The sequence below is a fragment of the Anabrus simplex genome, chromosome 2 (assembly GCF_040414725.1).
Source record: "Anabrus simplex isolate iqAnaSimp1 chromosome 2, ASM4041472v1, whole genome shotgun sequence".
Taxonomy (NCBI): domain Eukaryota; kingdom Metazoa; phylum Arthropoda; class Insecta; order Orthoptera; family Tettigoniidae; genus Anabrus; species Anabrus simplex.
In genome coordinates this window covers 1,182,471,471-1,182,494,959 of record NC_090266.1, presented here as the reverse complement: position 1 = coordinate 1,182,494,959, position 23,489 = coordinate 1,182,471,471, and the positions used below count along the sequence as shown (strand labels likewise).

The window sequence follows — 23,489 nt, the reverse complement described above, 5'->3', positions numbered from 1 at the left end:
GGCCTCTTCCTTCCAATTCCTAGGCCTTTCCCATCCTGTCATCACCATAACCTATCTGTGTCGGTGTGACGTAAACCCACTAGCAAAGAAACATAACTGAACCCCTTTTCTGCTGATGGCGCTCCAGGACAAAGGGCTCATTCCATCTCTCACTGGATTGTCTCCAGTCTCTAATGCTCCTGTTGTATGGGTGCAAGCTTATGGTGACCTCAGAAACTAGCATAAACTTTCACTGTTCCTGATTCTATGGGCTATGAGTTGCTGCCCCCCCCCCCCCCCCCCCCCCTCACTTGAGCTACCCTAGGGTGCAGTTTACGAGGAACACAGAGGCCTCCTTGATATCAGTGCTGTGCCTTGTAGCCAATTTTGCACTGTGTGGTCTGACTAGTTCACTTTAGTGGCCTTCTAAAAATTCTGGTAGAATGTGGTGACAGTAGTAGTGGGCCTGTGATGTGCTGAAAGCATTAAGTGTCGACTTATCCTCGCTGTGAGTTCTGGGTTGGTGTTTCTGATGAGAATGGTTCACCTTTGAAACTACTTGTGGCAGAAGAGAAAGTACTTGAAAATGTCATTGCAGTTGAATGTTCTCAGTCATTGCCTGTCAGCAACCGTTTGTCTCTCCTGAAATTTTTCCAAAGACGCCCCTGTGACTTAATCCAATACAAGCGGCAACGTCCACTTCTTTCCATCCATCTTGCATATTACAAACACAATAAATGCCTCCTATTGGACAAATGTAGAATGTGATCTGGGTTTGGCATCACTGTGTTTGCCTGATGTTGGCCTACAATTCATACTGTAAACATGTTTTTTGCTAGTTGTTTTACGTCGCACCGACACAGATAGGTCTTACGGCGACGATGGGACAGGAGAGGGCTAGGAGTGGGAAGGAAGCGGCCGTGAAAATGGGGAACCACTTTCACACCAGGCAAATGCTGGGGCTGTACCTTAATTAAGGCCATGGCCGCTTCCTTCCCACTCCTAGCCCTTTCCTGTCCCATCGTCGCCGTAAGACCTATCTGTGTCGGTGCGACGTAAAACAACTAGCAAAAAAAAAACATGTTTTAGGTACTGTGACATATACTTGTGAAATCGTAATGTGCAAAACGTTTCTGAACGTTATGTATTGAAGGCAAGTCCATAAAATCTAGATGCGAGAAAGGATTAAGGAACTGGTCTGAATTTCATAAAGAGGTGGACTTATGTCCATTCTAAAGTCATTGAATCATTAATATTATGTTAGTAGCTTTTTTTTTTTTAGCCGGCCCTGTGGTGTAGGGGTAGCGTGCCTGCCTCTTACCCGGAGGCCCCGGGTTCGATTCCCGGCCAGGTCAGGGATTTTTACCTGGACCTGAGGGCTGGTTCGAGGTCCACTCAGCCTACGTGATTAGAATTGAGGAGCTATCTGACGTTGAGATAGCAGCCCCGGTCTAGAAAGCCAAGAATAACGGCCGAGAGGATTCATCGTGCTGACCACACTGCACCTCATAACCTGCAGGCCTTCGGGCTGAGCAGCGGTCGCTTGGTAGGCCAAGGCCCTTTAAAGGCTGTTGTGCCATGGGGTTTGGTTTGGTTTGGTTTTAGTTGCTTTTTTGGCTGATTGGCAATTTGAAGCAAATGTACCTTTGCTTGCATAAATTTATTTAATTTCTGTCATTCCAAATGCTGGAGGTGCTCCAGTTCGAAACACATTATGGAAGAATTACATTCCAAAGGCAAGAAAGAAGTATGAGGATGGTGTAAGGGAAGCAATGAATGAGAACAAAGTAACTGCACTGTGATAAAACAACAGACAGAATAAAAAAGGCTTTTCAGTGTTCATTATCCTCCTTGGAATTTGTGATGAGAATGGTTCACCTTTGAAACTACTTGTGGCAGAAGGGAAAGTACTCGAAAATGTCATTGCAGTTCAATGTTCTCAATCATTGGTGTCAGTTTTCACATGTTTCGCAGTGGACAACAAGAACATTATGACTGCCGTGCTAGACACCTGACAGGTTGTGTGTATACACTTACGGGTTGTGTGTCAGAATGTCTTTAACACAGGTTCATAATAATGATGTTCTGGGTTTTATGTCCACTAACTACTTTTATGGTTTTCAGACACCCCAAGGTGCCAGAATTTTGTCCTGCGGGAGTTCTTTTACATGTTTGTAAATCTACTGACACGAGTCCGATTGTTGTGAGCATTTTCAAATACCACTTGACTGAGCTAGGATTGAACCTGCCAACTTTGGCTCAACCATCTGAGCCACTCTGCCCGCCAAACAAAGGCTCGGTGCTGGACCTGTACACTAGATGGTCTTAGAATGTATTCTTAAACATAAATATGTTCCTGAATATATAAACGTATGAACATGGGTATCTTTGATATTTAAAGAAGAAATACCCAAACAGCGGGAAAAGAAAAGAGAAATTGTTTCTCTTGCCCGTAATCACTTGCTGGGGCTCTTGAATGACATCAGTTTTCTACATAGAAGAATATTTGGGGGATGTTGTCTGATATTTCAAAGAGCTGGGGCACAATTCTGAGTCAGCATCTCTTTCATATTCATATTTCATATTATCTTCTAGAAAGCAGAAGACCGAGCTCGATAGCCGCAGTCGCTTAAGTGCGGCCAGTATTCAGGAGATAGTCGGTTTGAACCCCACTGTTGGCAGCCCTGAAGACCATTTTCTGTAGTTTCCCATTTTCACACCTTAATTAAGGCCATGGCCGATTCCTTCAGACTCCTAGCCTTCCCTGTCCCATTGTCGTCATAAGACCTATCTATGTTGGTGCGACTTGTAAAAAAAAAAAAAAAAAAAGCTGAAGTGCAGCTAAATAAATACATAATTGGTTGCATTTACTCTAAGGTGTATTGACTAACACTAATTGCTATACAATTACACAGGCACACAATCAGGCTAGTTAGTTCTCTCTCTCTTTCTGTCTTCAGTCACACTAGTTATTCAGTCTGACATGAGCTAAAACAGTTACACTACACACATTCCTGTAACCGTCACTTGTACCCTAGGGCAGTTCACTATTAGCTTGCAGTACAATATTAATGCCACAAAGTTTGCTCACTATGAGAGTTTCACTCACTGTCACACGCCTCTCAGCCGCACTGTTCTGTCAGTTCACATGCAGCTCTAATAGCATTTGGTCATGTTGTCCTCAGCTGCACTCCACTGAACTGTCTCAATCGCTGTCAGAACTGAGACTACACTGAACCATCTTGAGTGCATCTGTCCTGCCTTAAATAGGGAGGCTGGCCCTTCTAGATACTTCGTGTGGGTGGCATACACACTTGGTCTAGAACATATTCCAGTTTCTGTACTAATTACTTTTACATACATAAGTAAACAGGGGTTAATATTGAGTAAGAAAAATGGGAGTTAAATTACACTGTTCGGGTTTGCAGTAAAATAACTGCAGTGCTGTTGCAGCATGTGAGTTTAGTGTAGAGCCAGCACATGTATGCTACTGGCATAAACAAAAAGAACAGTTGTAGTGTGCCAAAAAGACAGGTTATTATTTCAGGGACCAAAGTCAGGCCAGTATCCAGAAACTGAAAAAGATCTGTTAAAATATGTAGCTGGGTTAAGAAGAAACAATGGCTATTCAGTTTTGCACAAAAAGCTGTGGTTAAAGGCACTGGGGATCACGAAGGAAATCAATATAGGAATCTCACACTTTAAAGCAAGCTGTTCATTTTCATGAAGAGGAACAACCTTTCTCTTTGGAAAAGGGGACATCTCTGTTCTTAAGAAGGTAAAAAAAGTATCATCTGCAGCATACTTTGAAATAAAAATGTTTACACATTGTTTTCGTTTTTAGGGAATCAATGGCATTCTTGCAGATGAAATGGGCTTGGGGAAAACTGTGCAGTCTATTGCATTCCTGTGTCACATTGCTGAAAAGTATAGTAAGTACAAAATTTAATTATTTACTTTTGTCCTGTAAATGCAGCTTCTTTTCATAGCCAGTTTTATTGATCCTTTACCTCCATTGATAAGGTATTTAGGTTTTGAAGCATTGTCAAATGGATTGAGGGTGAAGTTAATAATATGGGGCCGATTGCAGAAGTGATTACTATTTTTAAGCCTTAGACATCGTCTAAATCGTTCACGATCTTCCATTGCATAAACAATGTTCAGTCGATGTGTAACTACACATCCCTTCAAGTTTCAATTTTGGTTTGAAAATGGAGACAGAAGTATCTTTCATGCAACTCTTTGCTTGTCGCAACCAATGAAATTCGTCGTTGCGCGCGCCGAACGCCGGTCAGCTGTTTGTCTTCCTACACATTACTCGAATATGGCTGAGTATTTTTACACCAGGCAAATACTAGAGCTGTTATTATGGCCACGGCCCTTCTTCCCCAGCCCTCTTCAAACGATAATCACCACCACTTGCCTTTTCCTATCTGATAGTTGCTGAAAACTTATACGATTTTATATATATATATATATATATATATATAAAAATCCCATACAACCTACTTTTTAGTTTTCACTAATATGTGTGTTTACTTGGCATTAAATATAAGTGAACCCCTCCCGGTTGATGCATGTGACAGCCCTCAGACGATCGGGACACGTAATTCTGATATGTAGTCGAAGTGACCTATAATTCCATGGAAATTACCCCATGTACGTAATAAAATATATCAGTTGCCAAGAATTGTATTTAAGTTGACAGTTACCGGACTGTCACTTTGTCAATCTGAAGAAACAAGTCTCTCGTAAAGCAAAACCTTATTTTAAGATCTATCTCCCCGTATATGTCAAACGAATTGCTGCGATTTAGCAGCGGGCGACCCACAGAGAGGCCACCGGACTAACCTTTCTTCTCGGAATCCTCTCAACATGATAATACAAATTACATATTTCATGGTACATAACCTGATTGTGATTCACTCCTCTCATTTGAGGTTAAACAGTGCTCTTGGCAGTGTATAAACATGACCGGTTGAACATTGGTTTTAGACAGTGTCTGATAAATAACGTCTCTGCAATGCGGCAGCCATGCTTAGGCATTGTTTAACTGTAGACATTGTCTAAATACCATTTCTGCAATCGGCCCATAAATTTTGATATGCATGAATTCTTTGATCCCATAAAGATAAGTACTCAAGTAAATTTATAAATTTGTAATAATGAATAATGAGCATGAGTTCAACACTGAATAAGTAAAATTATTAGGAACCTTGTACTGAAGGTGAACACTTAACACAGGCAGGTCGTAAATTTACTGAATTTGAGTGGGAGAAATCATCTAAATGTTTCAGAGAAGAAATATCTTACTACTTTTTCTCAGTCTAAAGCAGCCTGTTGTATGTAGGTTTGAAAATATGAAAATAATTGGAGTGGATTTAAAGTGATACTGTGAATCACCTATTGCTTTTACCTGGGATGTTTAGAACAAAGGAATGGCCTTGATTTTGTATCCCTTGTTCGGAACTTCTTTCATAATGTATTTGTCCATACTGCAAAACAGGAATAGCAGCAGGAGCCGCCAAAGGACTGGGCTTCATAGTACTTGTACTACTTGCTCTGTACACCATTTAGATAAGTTATCAGCTGGTCTTGGGAAAGGTAGTATATACAATGATGAAGAGTAAAAAGTAGAGGCTGGAAAGTTCATGCAGATGTTGGCAACACTTGAGAAAACATGCTTTAAGGCAGGAAGAGAATGAATAGTTTTCTACATTTTTTGTATTTCAAATAATGCTTTTCACACAAATGTTCCATAATGAAGACATTCTGTAATGGCGGTTACGTTCACCGTACTAAGAGAACTTCTACTACCTTTTTAGAACACACCAAGAGTCAGAATTTTGTCATTTTAGATGCATAAACAGCAGCTGGGCTGAGTGGCTCGGACGGTTGAGGCGCTGGCCTTTTGACCTCAACATGGCAGGTTCGATCCTGGCTCAATCCGGTAGTATTTGAAGTTGCTCAAATATGTCAGCCTCGTGTCGGTAGATTTACTGGCATGTAAAAGTACTCCTGCAGGACTAAATTCTGGCATCTCGGCGTCTCTGAAAACCGTAAAAGTAGTTAGTGGGATGTAAAGCCAATAACATAATTATTATTTAGATGCAAAAACAGCCAGATTTTTATAAGAAGGTTTCAATGTGTCCATGTGTATAATATTTATTTTAAATGTCTTTGTATCAATTATTTTTAACTTGCTGAAGATAATCTGTACTAGGATTGAAACCTGTAATAATTTACATTAAATAACTATTTTTTGTAACTGAACAGTTGACTACAGTATTGAGTAGGTGGATATATGTTTAGTAAAGTTTCTTTTGTATACTTTTTTTTTTTTGTCTTGAAATGAACAACCTCAACATGGACTAGTTAAGCCAATCGAATATACTGGGGTCCTGACGAACAGCCGCACAGGTTGTGTTCATAATCTCTTCCAGGTCGTTGATGCCATTAAACGGAGTAGTGGACACCATATTTTCGTGTGTCTCTACGGATAAAAGTCCAGTGTATTAAGTTCAGAGGATGAAATTCGTCAATGCATTGGACCTCGATGTTCGATCCACCGTTATGGGAAGATGTTTGCCAAAAACTTGCATGCATGCAAACTGAAGTGCGCTAGAGCCCTATCATGCATGAAACACATTCCGCAGCGAACTGTTAGCACATGTTCCAGTAGTACAGGCTGTATCTCTCAAGAAGCTCAGATACGCTGGCCCCTTCTGTCATCAGAGCAGATCATGGGAAATGCTGGAACTGTACCCTAATTAAGACCACCTTTCCACTCCTAGCCCTTTCCTATCTCAGCATTTCTGAAAATGTATCTGTGTCATTGTAACATTAAAGAGTTAACAAAAATACTGCACTGAAAGAAACTGTCAAGAAAGGTACTGGATCTCTTCATCCCACTTCTGTCAATGAAATATACTTCCTATTAGGTTTTGTTCTGATACACATTAGCCAATGTGGAAAGAATGAAATTAAACACTCATTTTGACATTCGGCATTTGTGGATCAGACCACCTTTCAAAGCTCGCAATGGCGTTCTGTGTACAAGCCCAGTCGCTAGCTCTGTTGAAATTGCTCGGTCTAAAAGATACAAGAAAGAGCTGAGAGCACCACTGAGAGACAAAAGAGGAATGACTAGTTTTTGTTAAGTATAATTGATAATTGGTATTAACAAAACAATAGAACAAAGTGAAAATGCTCTTGGATTTTAGAGTAGTCACAAAAAGCACTAATTTAATTACTTGATTTCATGGTTAAAGTCATAGCCATTTAACATATCTAACTGGAAAAAGTGAGGGAGAATTATTTGAATTTGCTGGGTTGGGTGGCTCAAATGGCACTGAGGTGAAGTTAGCAAGTTCGATCCTTGTTCACTTCAGGTGCTCAGATACTCCAGGCTTGTGTTGTTAGATTTACTGGGTCAAAATTCTGGCACCTTGACATCTTCAAAAACTATGAGTAGTAAGTTGAATGTAAAACCAGTATCAGTAATTATTATTATTATTATTATTATTATTATTATTATTATTATTATTATTATTATTATTATTATTATTATTATTATTATTATTATTAACTCCGTAATTGGAATGTCAAGAAGGTATTAGTGTATGCAATCAGCACCGAAATGTTTTAATAACACCTAACACAGAGAACACTCAGTCTTAATATTGGTAAAGTTGTTTGTCAAACATGTTGCTGAACATAATTTGCCACAAAGACACAAAATGATGGCTGTATCTTCTCTCGTATCTGGGCTGAGTGGTTCAGGCAGATGAGGCGCTGGCCTTCTGACCCCAACTTGGCAGGTTCGATCCTGGCTCAGTCCTGTGGTATTTGAAGGTGCTCAGATATGTTAGCTTTGTGTCAGTAGATTTACTGGCACGTAAGAGAACTCCTGGGGTACTAATTTCTGGCACCTTGGCATCTCCGAAAACCGTAAAAGTAGTTAGTGGGATGGAAAGCCAATAACATAATTATTTTCTTCTCTCATAATTCGGGAACATTCCTAGGTGGGCATCTGACCAGAAAACTACATCTAGGGGCATGAGGTCTTGATGTTTTATTATATACTCTGATTTTAGCTGTGATATTTCTCAGTATCTCCATTAACATTGATGTAGACTTCAAAATGGTAGTTCAGTTCAGCCTGGAAATGAACTGGATTTTCCATTCGTGGTAATAAAATCAAACGATGGAAAAATGCTATGAGCATAATATAGATCTACATATGTTGTTTGTAGATTTTAGACAAGCATTTGACAGTATATACAAGGATAAGCTATATGAATACATGGAGACAATAGGAATACCACAGAAACTGATTAGGATGTTCAGAATCACTTTAGGAGAAGTAAGGGCAAAGGTGATGGTGGATGGAAGAATTGGAAATGAGTTTGCTCTTAATACAGGAGTCAGACAAGGTGATGCACTCTCAGCTACTTTGTTTAATCTGGCAATTAACCAAGTCCTTGAAAAAATAATGGATACAGGAAATATTGTATATAAATCTAAACAAATTTGTGCATATGCAGATGATGTAGTGTTAATGGCCAGGAATGATAGATATTTGAAGGAAATGTTTCTTGAAATGGAGGAAACAGGAAAACGGATGGGATTAGAGGTGAATGACAGTAAATCTAAGTATATGCATGTGACTGTTATAGAGGGCAGAAGAAGTCAAGATAATCTGACAATAAACGGACATAATTTTGAGAATGTACGAAGTTTTGAGTATTTGGGAACCATGTTGACAAATAATAATAGAATAAGTGAGGAGATACATCGTAGAATAATAGCTGGAAACAGGGCCTATTATGCTAATCTTACATTATTTAAATCTCGTCTATTGTCTAAACCTACAAAATTCAAAATATATAAGACCCTTATTAGACCTGTAGTGACATATGGCTCAGAAGCCTGGAACCTTTTATCTGATGACGCAAATAAGTTAAAGATATTTGAAAGAAAGATTATTAGACGAATATATGGCCCAATTCAAGACCAGAATGGTTGGAGGATAAGGACGAATGCTGAAATACAAAACATACTAGACCAGGAGGATATAGTTAGATTTATTAAGGCACAGAGACTGCGATGGCTTGGCCATGTGGAAAGAATGGAGGAAGATCGAATGCCAAGAAAAGTAGTTAAATCCCGAGTAGACAAAAGACGGCGACAAGGAAGGCCCCGTAATAGATGGAGTGATGAAGTTGAAGCTGACTTGAGGGCAATGAACATCCGCCCATGGAGACCAGCCGCTCAGGATCGAAGTAGATGGCGGAATATCGTAGAAGAGGCCAAGGCTCACACTGGGCTGTAGCGCCGGATAAGTAAGTAAGTAAGGTAATAAAATCATTAATTCTGAATAACTTAATATTGGCACTTTTAGTGGAGGAAATAGAATTCATGCGCAACATCTTAATAATAGTTCCTAACCACTTTCATGTTTTCTTAGCCTTCTTTTTATTATGCCATGAATGGCCTGGGGATTAGTAAAATTTTAGTTATGGAAATGTTCATTCTGTTGTATGCTTAAGAATTGTGTGTAAGAAGGTAAGACGTGTGATAGGCCACTTTCATTACCTTTTGATTATTTCCCCCAACTCTCTCTTTCTCTCTCAACCTTCTGTTACTGATGCGATATTTAGTTTGTACCTTAGTAACTTTGGTCTCTCAGATATTCTAGAAATACAAAAACATAACCTACATCAAGCTTACTTTTGCTTGGTACTTGCTAACAATCATATGAAAAGAGAACTAATCATGCAAAATATTAAGTTCACTTACTTGCTTGCAAAATTATATTACTCTGATGAATGCAAACAGTAGAATACAATTTAATGATCTCATTGCCCCACACTAAAATGCTTTCCAACACAGAGATCACACATTCTTCATAACAGTAAGGTTGATTGTTGAACATGTTGGTGAAAACAGGTTGCCACAAGGACAGAAAAAGATGACTGCACCTTCTCTCGATATTCGGGTCATCTGACCAGACAATGGATTCTTTTAGCATGCTCTGTGTGTAGGCATCTGGAGATGTGAGATGTGGGAAATGAGAAGGGTAAGGGAAATTATGCAACCTCCAAAGTTTTGTTGAGGAAAGGGAATTGCGGGCCGTAGCTGCATCTTGCTGCATCCATTGTCGTTGCAGAGGCAGGTTTCTGGAGACATTCAGTACTGTCTCATGTTCAGAACATGTTTGTAATTTTATTACTGTTTGTTTTGTCTCATACTGTGTAATGAAATATATGGAGAACAGTGATTTACCCATTAAGAACACACGTGGTTAATGTATAACAACCAAACAGGTTTTTAGAACATAATGCTGTGTTGATTACTTTCTAGGCTGAAATAATTAAGTTGTCATTGGTGTTAATGTGGTTTATGATAAATTATACTGATTTGTCACATTATGCCCCTCTTTGTTTAGATGCTTGGGGACCTTTTCTTATCATTTCTCCTGCTTCAACGCTACACAATTGGCAACAGGAAATGGTACGCTTCGTGCCAGACTTCAAAATTGTTCCATATTGGGGAAGTCCTCAGGTAAGAATTTAAGTAGTCTTTGATTTATCTGTTGATTGAGAGAAGATGTAAAAAACAGTCCAGAGCCTGGTTCCAATTGAAAGGGCAAGATAGTGGTTCTGTATTGGATTGCTCACAAATTTTGAATCCTCAGTTCCATAACAGTGGATAATGCATTGGCAGCAACAATTACAAAAACCAATTTCTTTGATCTGTGATCTGATGGACAGAGCACATTTAACTCTTACAGTGCCAAGATGCCGATGCATCAGCACTTACATCCTGTACGAAAAATGCCCGGGTGCAGATTCGATCGGCACCCTCTTATAAGTGGTGTAGTTATGTAGTAAAATGCTAGATTGCGCCACACTTTCAATAGAAAGAAGCTAGAGTGTTTGTAATTCCTTCTTATGTCATTAGATGGCACTGACATAGCTTCATTTTTGCTAGTTTACTCGTCGGTTTTGAGTGTATGATCTGTGAGCGCTTGACGTCTATGATCCAATATGGCAGCCTCCTTGTTTGTTTATGTCCGCGGGTTGTGATTTGTTTTCAATAATTTTACGTTCTAATTGACGCATTTGAGTTATTTATCGTAATGTATTAAGTTTATTATTATTTCTACTGTAGTTATATTTACTTAGCAAATTATTTAGGTCATAGTAAAGTTGTAAATAGTACAATTATCACAACAAGGCATGTTGTCACGTAGGCCTAATTCGGGAGAAGAAATTGAGGAACTTTTGGGTTGCTTTGAAGATGTAAGCGACTCTAATTTTAGCAAAAGTGGTGATTATGGTGTTTTTGGGGTCTTCAGATAGCACACCATAGAATGATGGAGCCGTGCCATTGGCTAATGGGCTTACAACATTTCGTGCAATGTCAAACAATGACAGTGCCACTGCTAAAGAAAATGACAGTGACAGTGAATTAGATGATTCTTGGACTGAATTCATATTCCCTGAAAGTAATGTTGTCCATCCCCACCATTTTTATCAAATCCCAGGACCAAAACATATAGGCCAACCTCAACTTGATGCTCCACCCATAGAATATTTCAATCTGTTCTTTACACTTTCATTCCTGACACTATTAGTTGATTATGTATGTTGTTCTGATCTTCTGAACTTTTCTGCAGTAACAAATACTGCTACTAGACATAGTTCTTTCAAATGATTACCATTACTCTCCTAAAATTCATAAAATATCCAATCGTTGACAGGTTACACTGTTGGTGTTTTTCTCTCCACATGTTCAATGTTTTTGGAAATTAGTTTATAAATTGGAAAGTAGACCTGCATTAACAATATAAATTGGTATATATGATCCCAGATAACAGTTAAGATTAAATATCATCACTTAATCACTTTGGATTTAGTGTAAAATGTGCTAATTAATTTCAAATTAAGTTTTTCCTTTTTTAAATTAAAATAAATTTTTGTGCACAATATTCAACGAAATTTTGTTTTTTGAAATGCAAGTCATATGTTTATATTCCTTGCAGTATATCAAGCCCACGTACCAAATTTCACCTCCATATCTTTTAAAATGAGACGTAAATAAATTTTTTTATACATTGATGCAAAATCCATTGAAACATGCTTGGCATTCTATGCATTTGATGACCTATTATGGGTCGGCACTATGTCTTCTGGTATGGGCTAGATTAATTTTGTTACTTTCATTGATCTGTCTCTGTCTTGTCCTTGGCTTTGACAATATGAAAGTGACTGAGGTATGAGCGATGCTAGTAATGCCATTCCTTCTGCAGCCAGTCCCTGCTATGAATGGTGTGAAAATGTTGCTCATAGGGTCGGTTGGTGCATGCATTTCAGTGGGCTTGGCAGACTGATATGTAATAGCAACTTCTGGCCCGGTGAGGAAAGCAACGGGAAACTACCTCACTCCTCATTTCCCTAGTACGCCTCTTCAGTGATGCCTAGGCCATCTGTGACAGCTGATGGTGGAGCTGTTGAGGATCCAACCAGCCTTAGGGCTGAAGACTGAACATACATACATACATCCAAAGAGTTAAGTTCACAATGCTCAGTGGCAAATTATGTGGCTGTGATTTGATTTTGTAATTTAAGGGATTATTGAAATAAAGGAATATAAAGCTGGAAAAATCCTGGAAATGGTCAAACTATGAATTCAGTTCATTAATAAATTAAATGTAAACTTTCTATGATTTAGGAACTAATTTCCCTTTCAGATCAAATTAGGGATTAGGCAGTTTGATTTTTCTCATAGTGCGTCTTAATGCACAGTACATTGCAGGGTAGGTAAACTAATTTGAATCTGTCTTAAAAGGTCAACTAATATACTGTATTTTTTTCTTTCTGTCTTTAATTTTGCACCACATTAAAAGACAGTTTTTCATAGTCATTTAACTCCTTGACACACTAAGCAATGTGTGAAGGGCACACTTTCATATGTTCTTTAAAATAATTGTGGGATGAGGGAGCAACAGAAAGGAAGTGACAAAGATGAACATTAAAACAAAGGATAAGAAGAAATCTGTGCGTCTTGAAAAAGCGCAGTTGGCTTTGGTGTCCTTGGAAATTTTGACCAGGTACCGGTATGTACAATGTCGATTTTGAATATTCCCTGTATTTTGGTATAGTTTGTGAACATCTGGAAAGTACATCTCTGTATGCTTGCTGGTTTTTTTTTTTTTTTTTTTTTTTTTTTTTTTTTTTTTTTTTTTTTTTTTTTTTCATGTATTCTGTTTAGGCTTTGTATTTATGCCTCATTTTGAATGCTGTCTTGTACCCTAATTTCTTCTCTCTTGTGCTCTGCAGGGTTTTTTAAATTTGTTGATATGACTTGGCATCTGTGGCAAGTTTATTGTAGTAATTCTGGATTTTAATTTTGTTTTGAACATTGCAGAAGTATCTCAATAGGTATGTTTGAAATATGTGAGCTCAAGATGAAGAAAATGTTTTAATATTTTTAATTGGTTGATTAATGATTGATTAATAATTTATTTATTCTGGCAAGATTAAAGCCAGGTGGCTTTCTCTTACGTCTAAGCAGTTTAGTGCCCTATTTACACCAAGTTGTTCACGACTACATATGTACATGGCTACACTAAAATTACATGTTTACGTACTTAACAATTTAATGATTATGCAAAACAAAATAGTCATTAATAATATAAAATAAGTAATTATTGAGTAATTAATAACTAAATTATTTATACCTAACTAAACAAAAAAGATCCAAAAAATAAATAAAGCTATTTGAGTTATGTTTTAGTAGAATTTAACAGTTATACAGTTATACGATGCGTCTTGGTGGGTGTGCTATTTACCAACTGATGAGCCCAACTTAGCACACTTGGGGTGAAACGCTGGCAACCAGGAATGAGTTAGCTGGAAAATTTATAATGTCCAATAATGGACCATTTATATTGGTATTATAAATTTACTCATTCGGGACAAATATTTCAGGTTCCCTATGGGAATTAACATCTATATCATTTGCTCTGTGGTGCGGAACGCATTGCTGTGAGGTTATATTCAAGACACAATGGGTTTGAATCCCACCGTCTGCAGCCCTGAAGCTCGATTTTCGTGTTTTCTATTTTCACACCAGTCAAATGCTCGGGCTCTATGTTAACTAAGGCCATGGTCACTTCCTTCCCATTCCTAACCCTGTCCTATCACATTGTTGCCATAAGATGAAGGGGGAAAAAACCTACAGTTAATGTTTATTGATCATTCACGTCTTGACACACTATTTTAATTTCATGATATTACATAATTCTGTTGTAGACCTGTAATAGAGGATGAGAAATACAGTGGCTCAAAAAAGTAATAGGTCTGCCCATAGCCGTGGTATGAATGGAACAGCATAGTACAAATAACGGTACATATAATGGCATTACAGGTATGTAGATATGTAGGACAGTCGAGTACATCGGTAGGTTGAATATGGAGTCAAGGAGATTCACGCTGTTTGCAAACGGACCAGTAATACAACGGCTTGCATCATTACACGCCAAACAGGTATTGGTCTAGTAAACAATTTACATCATCGTAACATCGTGCTCTCTGCTGCAACTCGGGCTCATTATGTCTGTGCTGACATGTTCGAAGGTAATATTCAATACTGTTTCCGCGTTCAGCTAGCAATGGGAAGGAAAATGAAAGAAGCAACCATGGAAGAAAGGAGGAATGCAGTGCGACTATTTCAAAAAGGTAAATCTTTTATGACATAAGTGAAATTATTGGAAGAGCTGTTACAACTGTTAAAAATATTGTGTGCAGGTACAAAGGAACAAAGACAATAGAAAACAGACCAGGAAGTCACCGCCCCTCGAAGTTATCAGTACAAGACAGATGGCAAATTGTGCGTAAAATGGCCCAAAATCCTTAGCTGAGTGTGCCGAAGATAGCAACTGCTTTACAACAAGTTGTAGAAGGGCAAGCGTATCTGAAACCATCCGAAATGTGCTATGCAAAAGAGGATATGCGGGCAGAACAGCCTGTAGAAAGCCGTACAGCAGTAAGGCTAACAGGAGGAAGAGATTAGCGTATGCTAAAGAGCACAGAAATTACAGCTATGAGGATTGGAAGACGGTCGTTTTTACCGATGAGGGTAAATTTACCCTCTTCGGGTCAGACAGATGAGTGACTGTTTGGAGGAAAAAAGCTCTGAACTTGAAGAGAAGAACCTGACATCTACTGTGAAACATGGAGGTGGTTCCCTGATGGTGTGATGTTGCACGAGTGTGAATGGTGTAGGTGAATTATACTTTATTGAAGGGACTATGGATCACAAACCATAAATGAACATCCTCAAGACACATCTGACATCAAGTGTTAAAAAAGTTTTTTTTTTTGCTAGTTGCTTTACGTCGCACCGACACAGATAGGTCTTATGGCGACGATGGGACAGGATAGGGCTAGGAGTGGGAAGGAATCGGCCGTGGCCTTAATTAAGGTACAGCCCCAGCATTTGCCTGGTGTGTTAAAAAAGTTGACTCTCAGCAAAGTACACATTTATGCAAAATAACGACCCCAAACACACAGCGCTGAACATGAATATATGGCTGTTATATAATACACCACATTGTATGGAAACTCCACCGCTATCTCCCGACATCAACCCCGTCGAGAATTTGTGGCACTATTTGGAGCAAAGCGTGAGAAAGCATGCAATATCAAACAAAGCTGACCTGAAAGAAGCCTTACTCACCGAATGGAATAATAATATACCAAAGGAAACCACAGAAACCTTGGTACGTGCGATGCTATATAGGTTAGATGAGATTATAAAGAGGAAAGGAGGACCTGCCAAATACTGAAACGTTCACGAAGGATCAAGAAACTGCGTTATGTTAATTCAGACCAATACATTTTTGGTGGCAAGTGAAAATGATAGTTTTAAGTTATGGTTTTTCAGTTATATGGACATAGAAGAATTATGTTTTTTTACAATGCACATGTTACACAAGATGATAAATAACAAAGAATTCTAGTATATGTCAATTTTTATCATCATTCCATTCAATTCCTCGTCCTCACATGTAGCATATTTTGACAAATCATTACTTTTTTGAGCCACTGTATGTCAGATACTGAAAAATTCTGAATAACCTAGACCCTTTCAGAAATAGGATACAAATATACTGTAGTATTATGCAAGTAAAATTACACTTCTGATTTCTAGTATGAATGAATTATGATTTTCAATATTTTATTTTTCATTTAGGAGAGGAAAATCTTGAGACAATTCTGGGATCAGAAAGATCTGCACACCAAGGAGGCTAGTTTCCATGTTGTTATAACTAGTTATCAGCTTGTCATTACAGACTTCAAGTACTTTAACCGCATCAAATGGCAGTACTTGGTCTTGGATGAAGCACAAGCACTGAAGAGTACTAATAGGTATGGTATTGTTTTATGACTATTTACAAAAGTTAATTTATATCATCAGGACTAGTTTTAATGTTCTTTAATTTTTTCTCTCTCATATTAGTGTGCGATGGAAGCTATTGCTGGGATTCAGTTGTCGGAATCGGCTCCTGTTAAGTGGTACTCCAATTCAGAACAGCATGGCTGAACTCTGGGCTCTGCTTCATTTCATAATGCCAACTTTGTTTGATTCCCATGATGAATTTAATGAGTGGTTCTCAAAAGATATTGAAAGTCATGCAGAGAACAAGACTGGGATTGATGAAAGTAAGTCCTTAAATTAGGTATCAAAGCAGAATACATAAACAAACATTTTACTCTCTCGATAATGTATTTATAGGCTAGAATGGAAATATAAAAATTTACTTTTCATGCAATAGGACATTCTTCTTCAGCATTTATAAAATATTGTTTGTGGAAGTTCCTCCTTTTTCCCTCCATATTCTTTTCCTTCTTTCTCACTAAATGTTCATGAAAACGTTCATTACTCTGACCGCACAAGTCATACTTTAATTGACCTTCTTCTGACAAATTAACCTAAAAAAAGTAATTAACTCTTTCACTGCACTATTTTTAAACAGAACACTTATAGAAAAATGTACTTTTTTTTCATTTTTTCCAAATGAACTTAAACTTTATTTTTTTAAAGGTTAGTGACATTCAACACCATTGCACCATTTTCAACTCAACTTTGGCAAACTATCAGTGACATTTAACCTTGAAACACACATTACTGTGATACACCTCTGAACATTGAACTGGACACATTGCAGGCTGTCTTGGGCAATTCTTACAAAAAAATACTGTCTGCTTTCTCTTGCACAGTCCCTTTCCTTTCTTTGAACATTTTGCTGGTGATATGGAACGAACACGCAATTAGGTTTGTGACTCTTGTCCTGCTGCTCCCCAAGAAAGTGCCTCTCTGTCAGGTGCGCTTGAGGTATGTACAGTGAAACCTTGATTATCCGTTCCCCGAAACTATGTTTTCCCGTAATATTCGTTCAAATTACGTGGTCCCGCGAGCATCCCATTTAAAACCTGTATTAAAAATCCTGCGTTATCCGTTCCTCGAAAAAAAACGATTTGCCGCATCAACCGTCCAGAAATTTCAGTCCCATCAACGCTAAATCCTCGATCAAGCATTTTTCAAGATTTCGAGAATGGACGGCAGGAATCGAATTTGCGAGTCTGGCGTATTTTAATTTCATCGGATATCTTGCGCGATCATACTTATGGAACATTCTGTACCTCCGCCAACTTGCGCTTTGTTAAGAGCTTTCTGTTGAATGTTTCGTTCAGTTGGCTGTGTTACTAGCTGGTGAAAACCAACAATTTACGCAGTCGAGTTTCGGTTTGCTTACACAGTACAGTATTGAAATGGCGCGACCTGTAAAGCATGTGAAAACCCTGCATGAAAAACTTCAGATTATAGAGGAAGTTGATAGAAATCCAACAGATAAAAAAAGTTGACATCGCGAAGCGTTTAGGCTTACCTGCTTCGACACCGAATACAATAATAGGGAAAAAACAATAGATACGTGAACAAGTAAAAAAATGTGGATCCTCCGCAAAGAATAGAAAAACGGGGAAGGAATCGAGATATTCTAAAATGGAAGCAGTTCTCTTTTCTTGGTATCAGCAAGCTTGGGCGTCGAGACTTCCTGTGGATGGTAACATTTTGTGCGTAAAAGCTCGAAGCATTGCTGCAAGAATGGGAATCAAAAATTTTTCCAATTCGAATGGATGGATTTCCCGGTTTAAGGAGCGTCACGGGCTGGTGTATAAAAAGCTCGCCGGCGAGAGTGCTGCAGTTGACGGTTCGGCTGTGGAAGATTGGGGGAAAAATCTCCCAGAGCTGCTTGAAGGATACGAACCGAAGAACATCTATAATGCGGATGAAACCGGCCTATTTTTCAACTGTTTAACGGATCGCACGCTGGCTCTTAAAGGAGAATCTTGTCATGGAGGCAAAAATGCGAAGGACCGCATAACTGTTTTGTTGTGCTGTAACAGTGACGGGTCAGACAAACGTATCCCTATCGTTATAGGCAAAGCAGCGAAACCGAGATGCTTTAAGAACATGAAGAAGTTACCAGTGCGATACTACGCGAACGGTAAAGCTTGGATGACCAGACATTTTTTTTTGGATTTTCTTCACGGACTGGATGCTTCTATGGGTGCTCAAGCGAGAAAAATAGTTTTGTTTGTAGATAACTGTGCCGCCCACCCGCAGGAACTTTCTTTCTTCTGAAATGTGAAAGTTATTTTCTATCCACCGAACTGTACCAGTGTCCTTCAGCGTCTGGATGCGGGGGTGATAAAGTGCTTTAAAGGGTACTACCGCAAGCAGCTGGTGCAAAGGGCTGTGTGTATGTTGGACGCCGGGAAAGAAGTGAAGACGAAGTTCAGTATTCTACAGGCAATCCACTTTGTTGTGTCAGCATGGTTCCACGTTTCGCCCTCCACCATTCAAAATTGTTTTCATAAGTGTGGCTTTGGCGAAAGCAGAGACACGAATGACACCAACACCGGCAGCGAAGAACAACTTTTCAGTGAGGACTGGGAGAAGCTTGCGCCGAGAGATGTTAACTTCGAGACGTACGCTACAGTCGATAGTGAGCTCGCCACTTGTGGTGTAAAGAGCATTTGCTGTGTGATGATGTTATTGCCACAGCCAGTGCAAGCGCCGTGCATGAGATTGCGAGCGAGGGGGAAGACGAAGATGAAATTGAACCCCTGCCAACTTTTGCAGAAGCATTAGCCGCCTTTGACAAAATTCGCGACTATATTACTGCGTATGACACAGACAGCAACGAACTACAGAACGTTTTAAATATTGAGCCGTGTTAAGGCACAACAAAACAAAAAACAACTGACGATTAAAGACTTTTTCACTACAAAGTGACTACTGTATTCTGTGACTGAAGAAATGGCAATTTAAGTGTTTTGTGTGTGTGTTGTGTGTGCAGTACGTAACCTATATGTGTGCGATGTGACACTTTATTTTTGTGAGTGCAAGAGTGTTTCATTATATCTTCTGGGATTTAATGTATTTTGGTATCATTTTTGTATTTGTGCGTTGTGATTAGCTTACTTGATTATGTGACTGGACCTTTTACAACCTATGCTTATTTACGTGTTTTCAGCGATCTTTCCTAACTATAATACCACAGGTAGGTTCATGTGAACTGTACCAGTAATTATGCCTATCATGCAAGCCACATTTCTCGCCTGTTTATCGGTCAAAAAAATCATTAATGGAAAGTACCGAGGCCTAAAACATGGGAGAACTCTAAGTTAAATTTCGCGCCGTAAGTTCGTAATACAGCATGAAAACCTTTACTGATAAATAAGTTACATTGTTCTTTTTTAGGTTATTAAAACAAAGTCTTCTAATTTACATGAGACTGTCGTCAGATAACGATTACTGTAAATAACTGTACCTGTTCCAGTTAGATTTATTCAAGGTAAAAAAACAGAGGTAGCTACCGTGGACGTTTTTAAGTCGTCAATTAAGTGACTGGATTATAATGTTGTTTTCCCGATCGGCATAATAACTCCGATACACTCTCCTTGCAACAATAGTGAAACTGGAGTCTCAGATGTGGTTTTAAATTTCTTAGATATCAATATAATTCTGATAACTTATTTAGTAGAATATTTTTCGGTGAGGTTGACTGATGAAAGTTGCTGGCCTGAAAGACATTTTCACAGGAAAGTGACGAAGTTTCTCGGTAAAACTGAATTTAAAATATAAAGTTTTTAAACTAATGTATTTAATGCAGGCGTTTTTGTACAAATAAAATTATATATATTTCATTATTGTGAAGTACAGTCACTGTTGACAGTTTTAATTCGTTCCTGGATTTTCCGATTTCCCGTATCGTACGGTTTTTTCCCAGGTCCCTCCAAAAACGGAGAATCGAGGTTTCACTGTAATCAGAAGGTCTTCCTCGTTTCGCCGGCGGACTGCGCTGATACTCTCGTATAAGTCTCTCATATAAGTCCATTATGACAGAATTTCTGAAGTCAGGAGCACCAATTGCCGTTTTTTTGAAGCTTATCGTACAATATTCTTCCATTCATTAGCTCAGTTTCAATGTCATCACTAATGTCCCGCTAGTCCGATACAAAATGACGATATTCCTCGTTGGCACTTTCTTCCGAACAATCAATATGCACATCATCACTTGTTTCATTGTCCAAGTTTACTGAACAGTCTGAATCAGAATCGGCCACTAAAAGATTGAAGATTTCTTCACTGTCATTACTAATGTTGTTCCGCGCCCTCGTAGCTGCTGAGTGAAACCTGCTATTGGCCAGAAAGCGGACAGGAATGTTGGCGGGTGGGCGGGTGAAAGATAACAAATAAACATAAGTCCAGTATTGGCGGCAACGTTTTCAAACAGTGCTTAGTACATAGTCAATACATGACTATAGATGTTTGTATTATTAAATGTGCCTTTATTAAAAAAGCGTGCGGAATCTATAGCAGGAAAGTACCAAGTCGACAAAAGTCGATTACCACAGTGAATGCTGTAGGAAAGTAAGTCGACAAAAGTTGACTTCCGCAGCGAAAGAGTTAAGCACGGACAGATCCCTGCTCCTGGCATCTCTTCATATGACATATTGTACATGTGTTATTCTACACGAATACCCAAGTTCAAACCACGCTACATTGTAATACAAGACTTACGACGTACTGGAATAAACTACGCCACAATACATACAACTTGCCTTGGGATAGTATACATAATTTTCAGAACCTTAACCCTATAGTAAACAAATTCAATTCACTGGTACTGGAAATATTGGAAAAGCACGCACCAAAGAAACAGGTAAGAATCACCTGCCATTTTTCCGCGTGGCTAACGACCGTGATAAGATCTGTTATGGCCAGTCATGACAAACTGTACAGACAATACAGGCAGATGCATAGCACAGATGATTTTGAACAGTACAAGATTCTGAGAAACAGAACGAAGCAGTTAATTAGGAATTCTAAACATGAATACTTTCAGGAACTGTTGAACAATAACATTCCACGACAAAAATGGAGTTAATTGCATACGTTAGGTATAGGTAAAGCCCTAGAACAACATATACCAAGCATATCTCTAGATGTTTTAAATGATCATTTCGCATGGCCGAGAATAGCCTCTACCTCCTTCCCTAAAAATTCACTACCCTTGTTTCAACAGCAGTCTGTGTATGAGCAATTCTCTTTTAGAAATGTCAGCTCGAATGAAGTTAAAGGTGTGATATACTCTATTACATCTAATGCTACAGGTAATGATGATAATCCTATATCGCTGATTAAGAATATCTTACGAGCTGCCATTAATGCTTTCACGGCCCGTACTTATAGAAATGATATGTTGGCTTTTGGGCTTGTGCCGTGTCAAGAAAATAAGGTGAAATTCTTAACGTTTCGCAGAAAACTGTGCTCTGCGTCCTCAGAAGAATTCTTGGCTGTCCACGAGAAAGGCTTCTTAAACAATGACACGTTTGAATTTGGAACGTTATAATAGAAGTATAAATGGAAATGGTACGTTCATTCACCACCAGATGGTCCCCAGGACGTGGCACAACGCTAGCGTTCGAAGCGGAAGCTGACCGAACTATCACAATCAGACTAAGCGGTTCACATAACGTAATATAACATAACATAACATAATTTACTGTCATTCAAAACCGAGTGATATCAATACTGCAATTACTGAAATAAATTCAGACCTTCAACATCTTAGCGACTATGGAAATAAAAACAGTTTATTAATTAACCCATATAAAACTCAAGTTGTTATCGGTACCAGTAAAAACCTATATTCCCTCAACAGGATATCTACCCAACAATTTAAACAATATCATACCCTACTCTACTTCAGTGACTAACTTAGAAATTATTATGATTGAGACCCTAAATTGGACTCAACAAGTGATAAGCACATGTAATAAAGTACATAAATGCTTATATCCATTGAAACGGTTCTGTAAGGTATTCTCTGTTTGACTTAAAGTACAGCTAATTTGCTCTCTGATACTACCTATATTTGACTATTGTGATACTGTGTTGACTGAAATAACCTGCGACAGTAACAAGAAACTAGACCAGAGCCTGAACAGCTGCATAAGGTATATCTTTAATCTGCGATATGATGCTCATATATCACCTTATTACAAGGAGCTGTCGTGGCTTCAAGTGCACCAGCGCTGTGAACTACACGTTATCGCTTCTGCATAAAATACTTTCCACTAATACTCCCAAGTATCTGTCTTCATCTTTTTCTTACCTCTCATCCTATCATGACCACAATACAAGATCTGACTCCTCTCTGGCCATACCTATAAGCCGCACTGCTGTTTACAACCGCTCCTTCATAATCTCTGTGTCCAGGTCATTGAATTCACTACCTGTAGAGGTGCCAACTATTACGGATTGTCCGTAATGATTACAGATTTCATTTTGCGATTACGGCATTGCGGTCGAAGGGGAAATTATTACGGAAAAGCAACATTGTCACGATAAAACTTAATTCCCACCAAAAAAAAGGAAAGAAGTAAAAAATTTTGAATCCTTTAGAGCATTACTGGTCAACCCTCCTCGTTTCAGTGTTTGTAAGTTAGCAACTAAACATATTTGGCAGTTATTTGGTTGTCACTTCCTTTTGTTTCCCGCGAACGTTGTGAAATCACGGCCAACTACATAGATATATGTTGCTCTCTTAGCTAGAATGACGTGGAAATGACTCATCAAGTCGGCCATGAGGTAGGCTCTACTCCTTGCTACTCCTTGCTCTGCTGTTCTCCAGTGCGTGCATTCGGCTCTGTGTCTTTTGTTTGCGCATTTCAATTGTAATTGTCCTAGTCATTGATTCGAAAAGAAGTGATTGGTTTTGTAAAATGTAGTGGAGCAATTATCAAATTGCATCTTCTAAGAAGACAGCAGTGTTACAGAAATATCGAGACGGTTACACAAAGGAGTGGCCATGCCTACTTGCTTCACGTGTTAGTGAAAACCACGTGTTCTGCAGTGTGTGTTCG

The 23,489-nt window shown here is 38.7% G+C and overlaps 1 protein-coding gene across 1 annotated transcript in view; it reads left to right on the top strand.

The window, feature by feature from the left end:
• LOC136863826 (chromatin-remodeling ATPase INO80) overlaps nt 1-23,489 on the top strand; it is a 396,793-nt gene that overhangs the window by 128,665 nt on the left and 244,639 nt on the right. The window contains exons 10-13 of the mRNA XM_068226103.1: nt 3,824-3,911; nt 10,430-10,545; nt 16,243-16,418; nt 16,510-16,712. Coding sequence (XP_068082204.1) covers nt 3,824-3,911; nt 10,430-10,545; nt 16,243-16,418; nt 16,510-16,712 — 583 coding nt within the window. The remainder of the gene's footprint in view (nt 1-3,823; nt 3,912-10,429; nt 10,546-16,242; nt 16,419-16,509; nt 16,713-23,489) is intronic.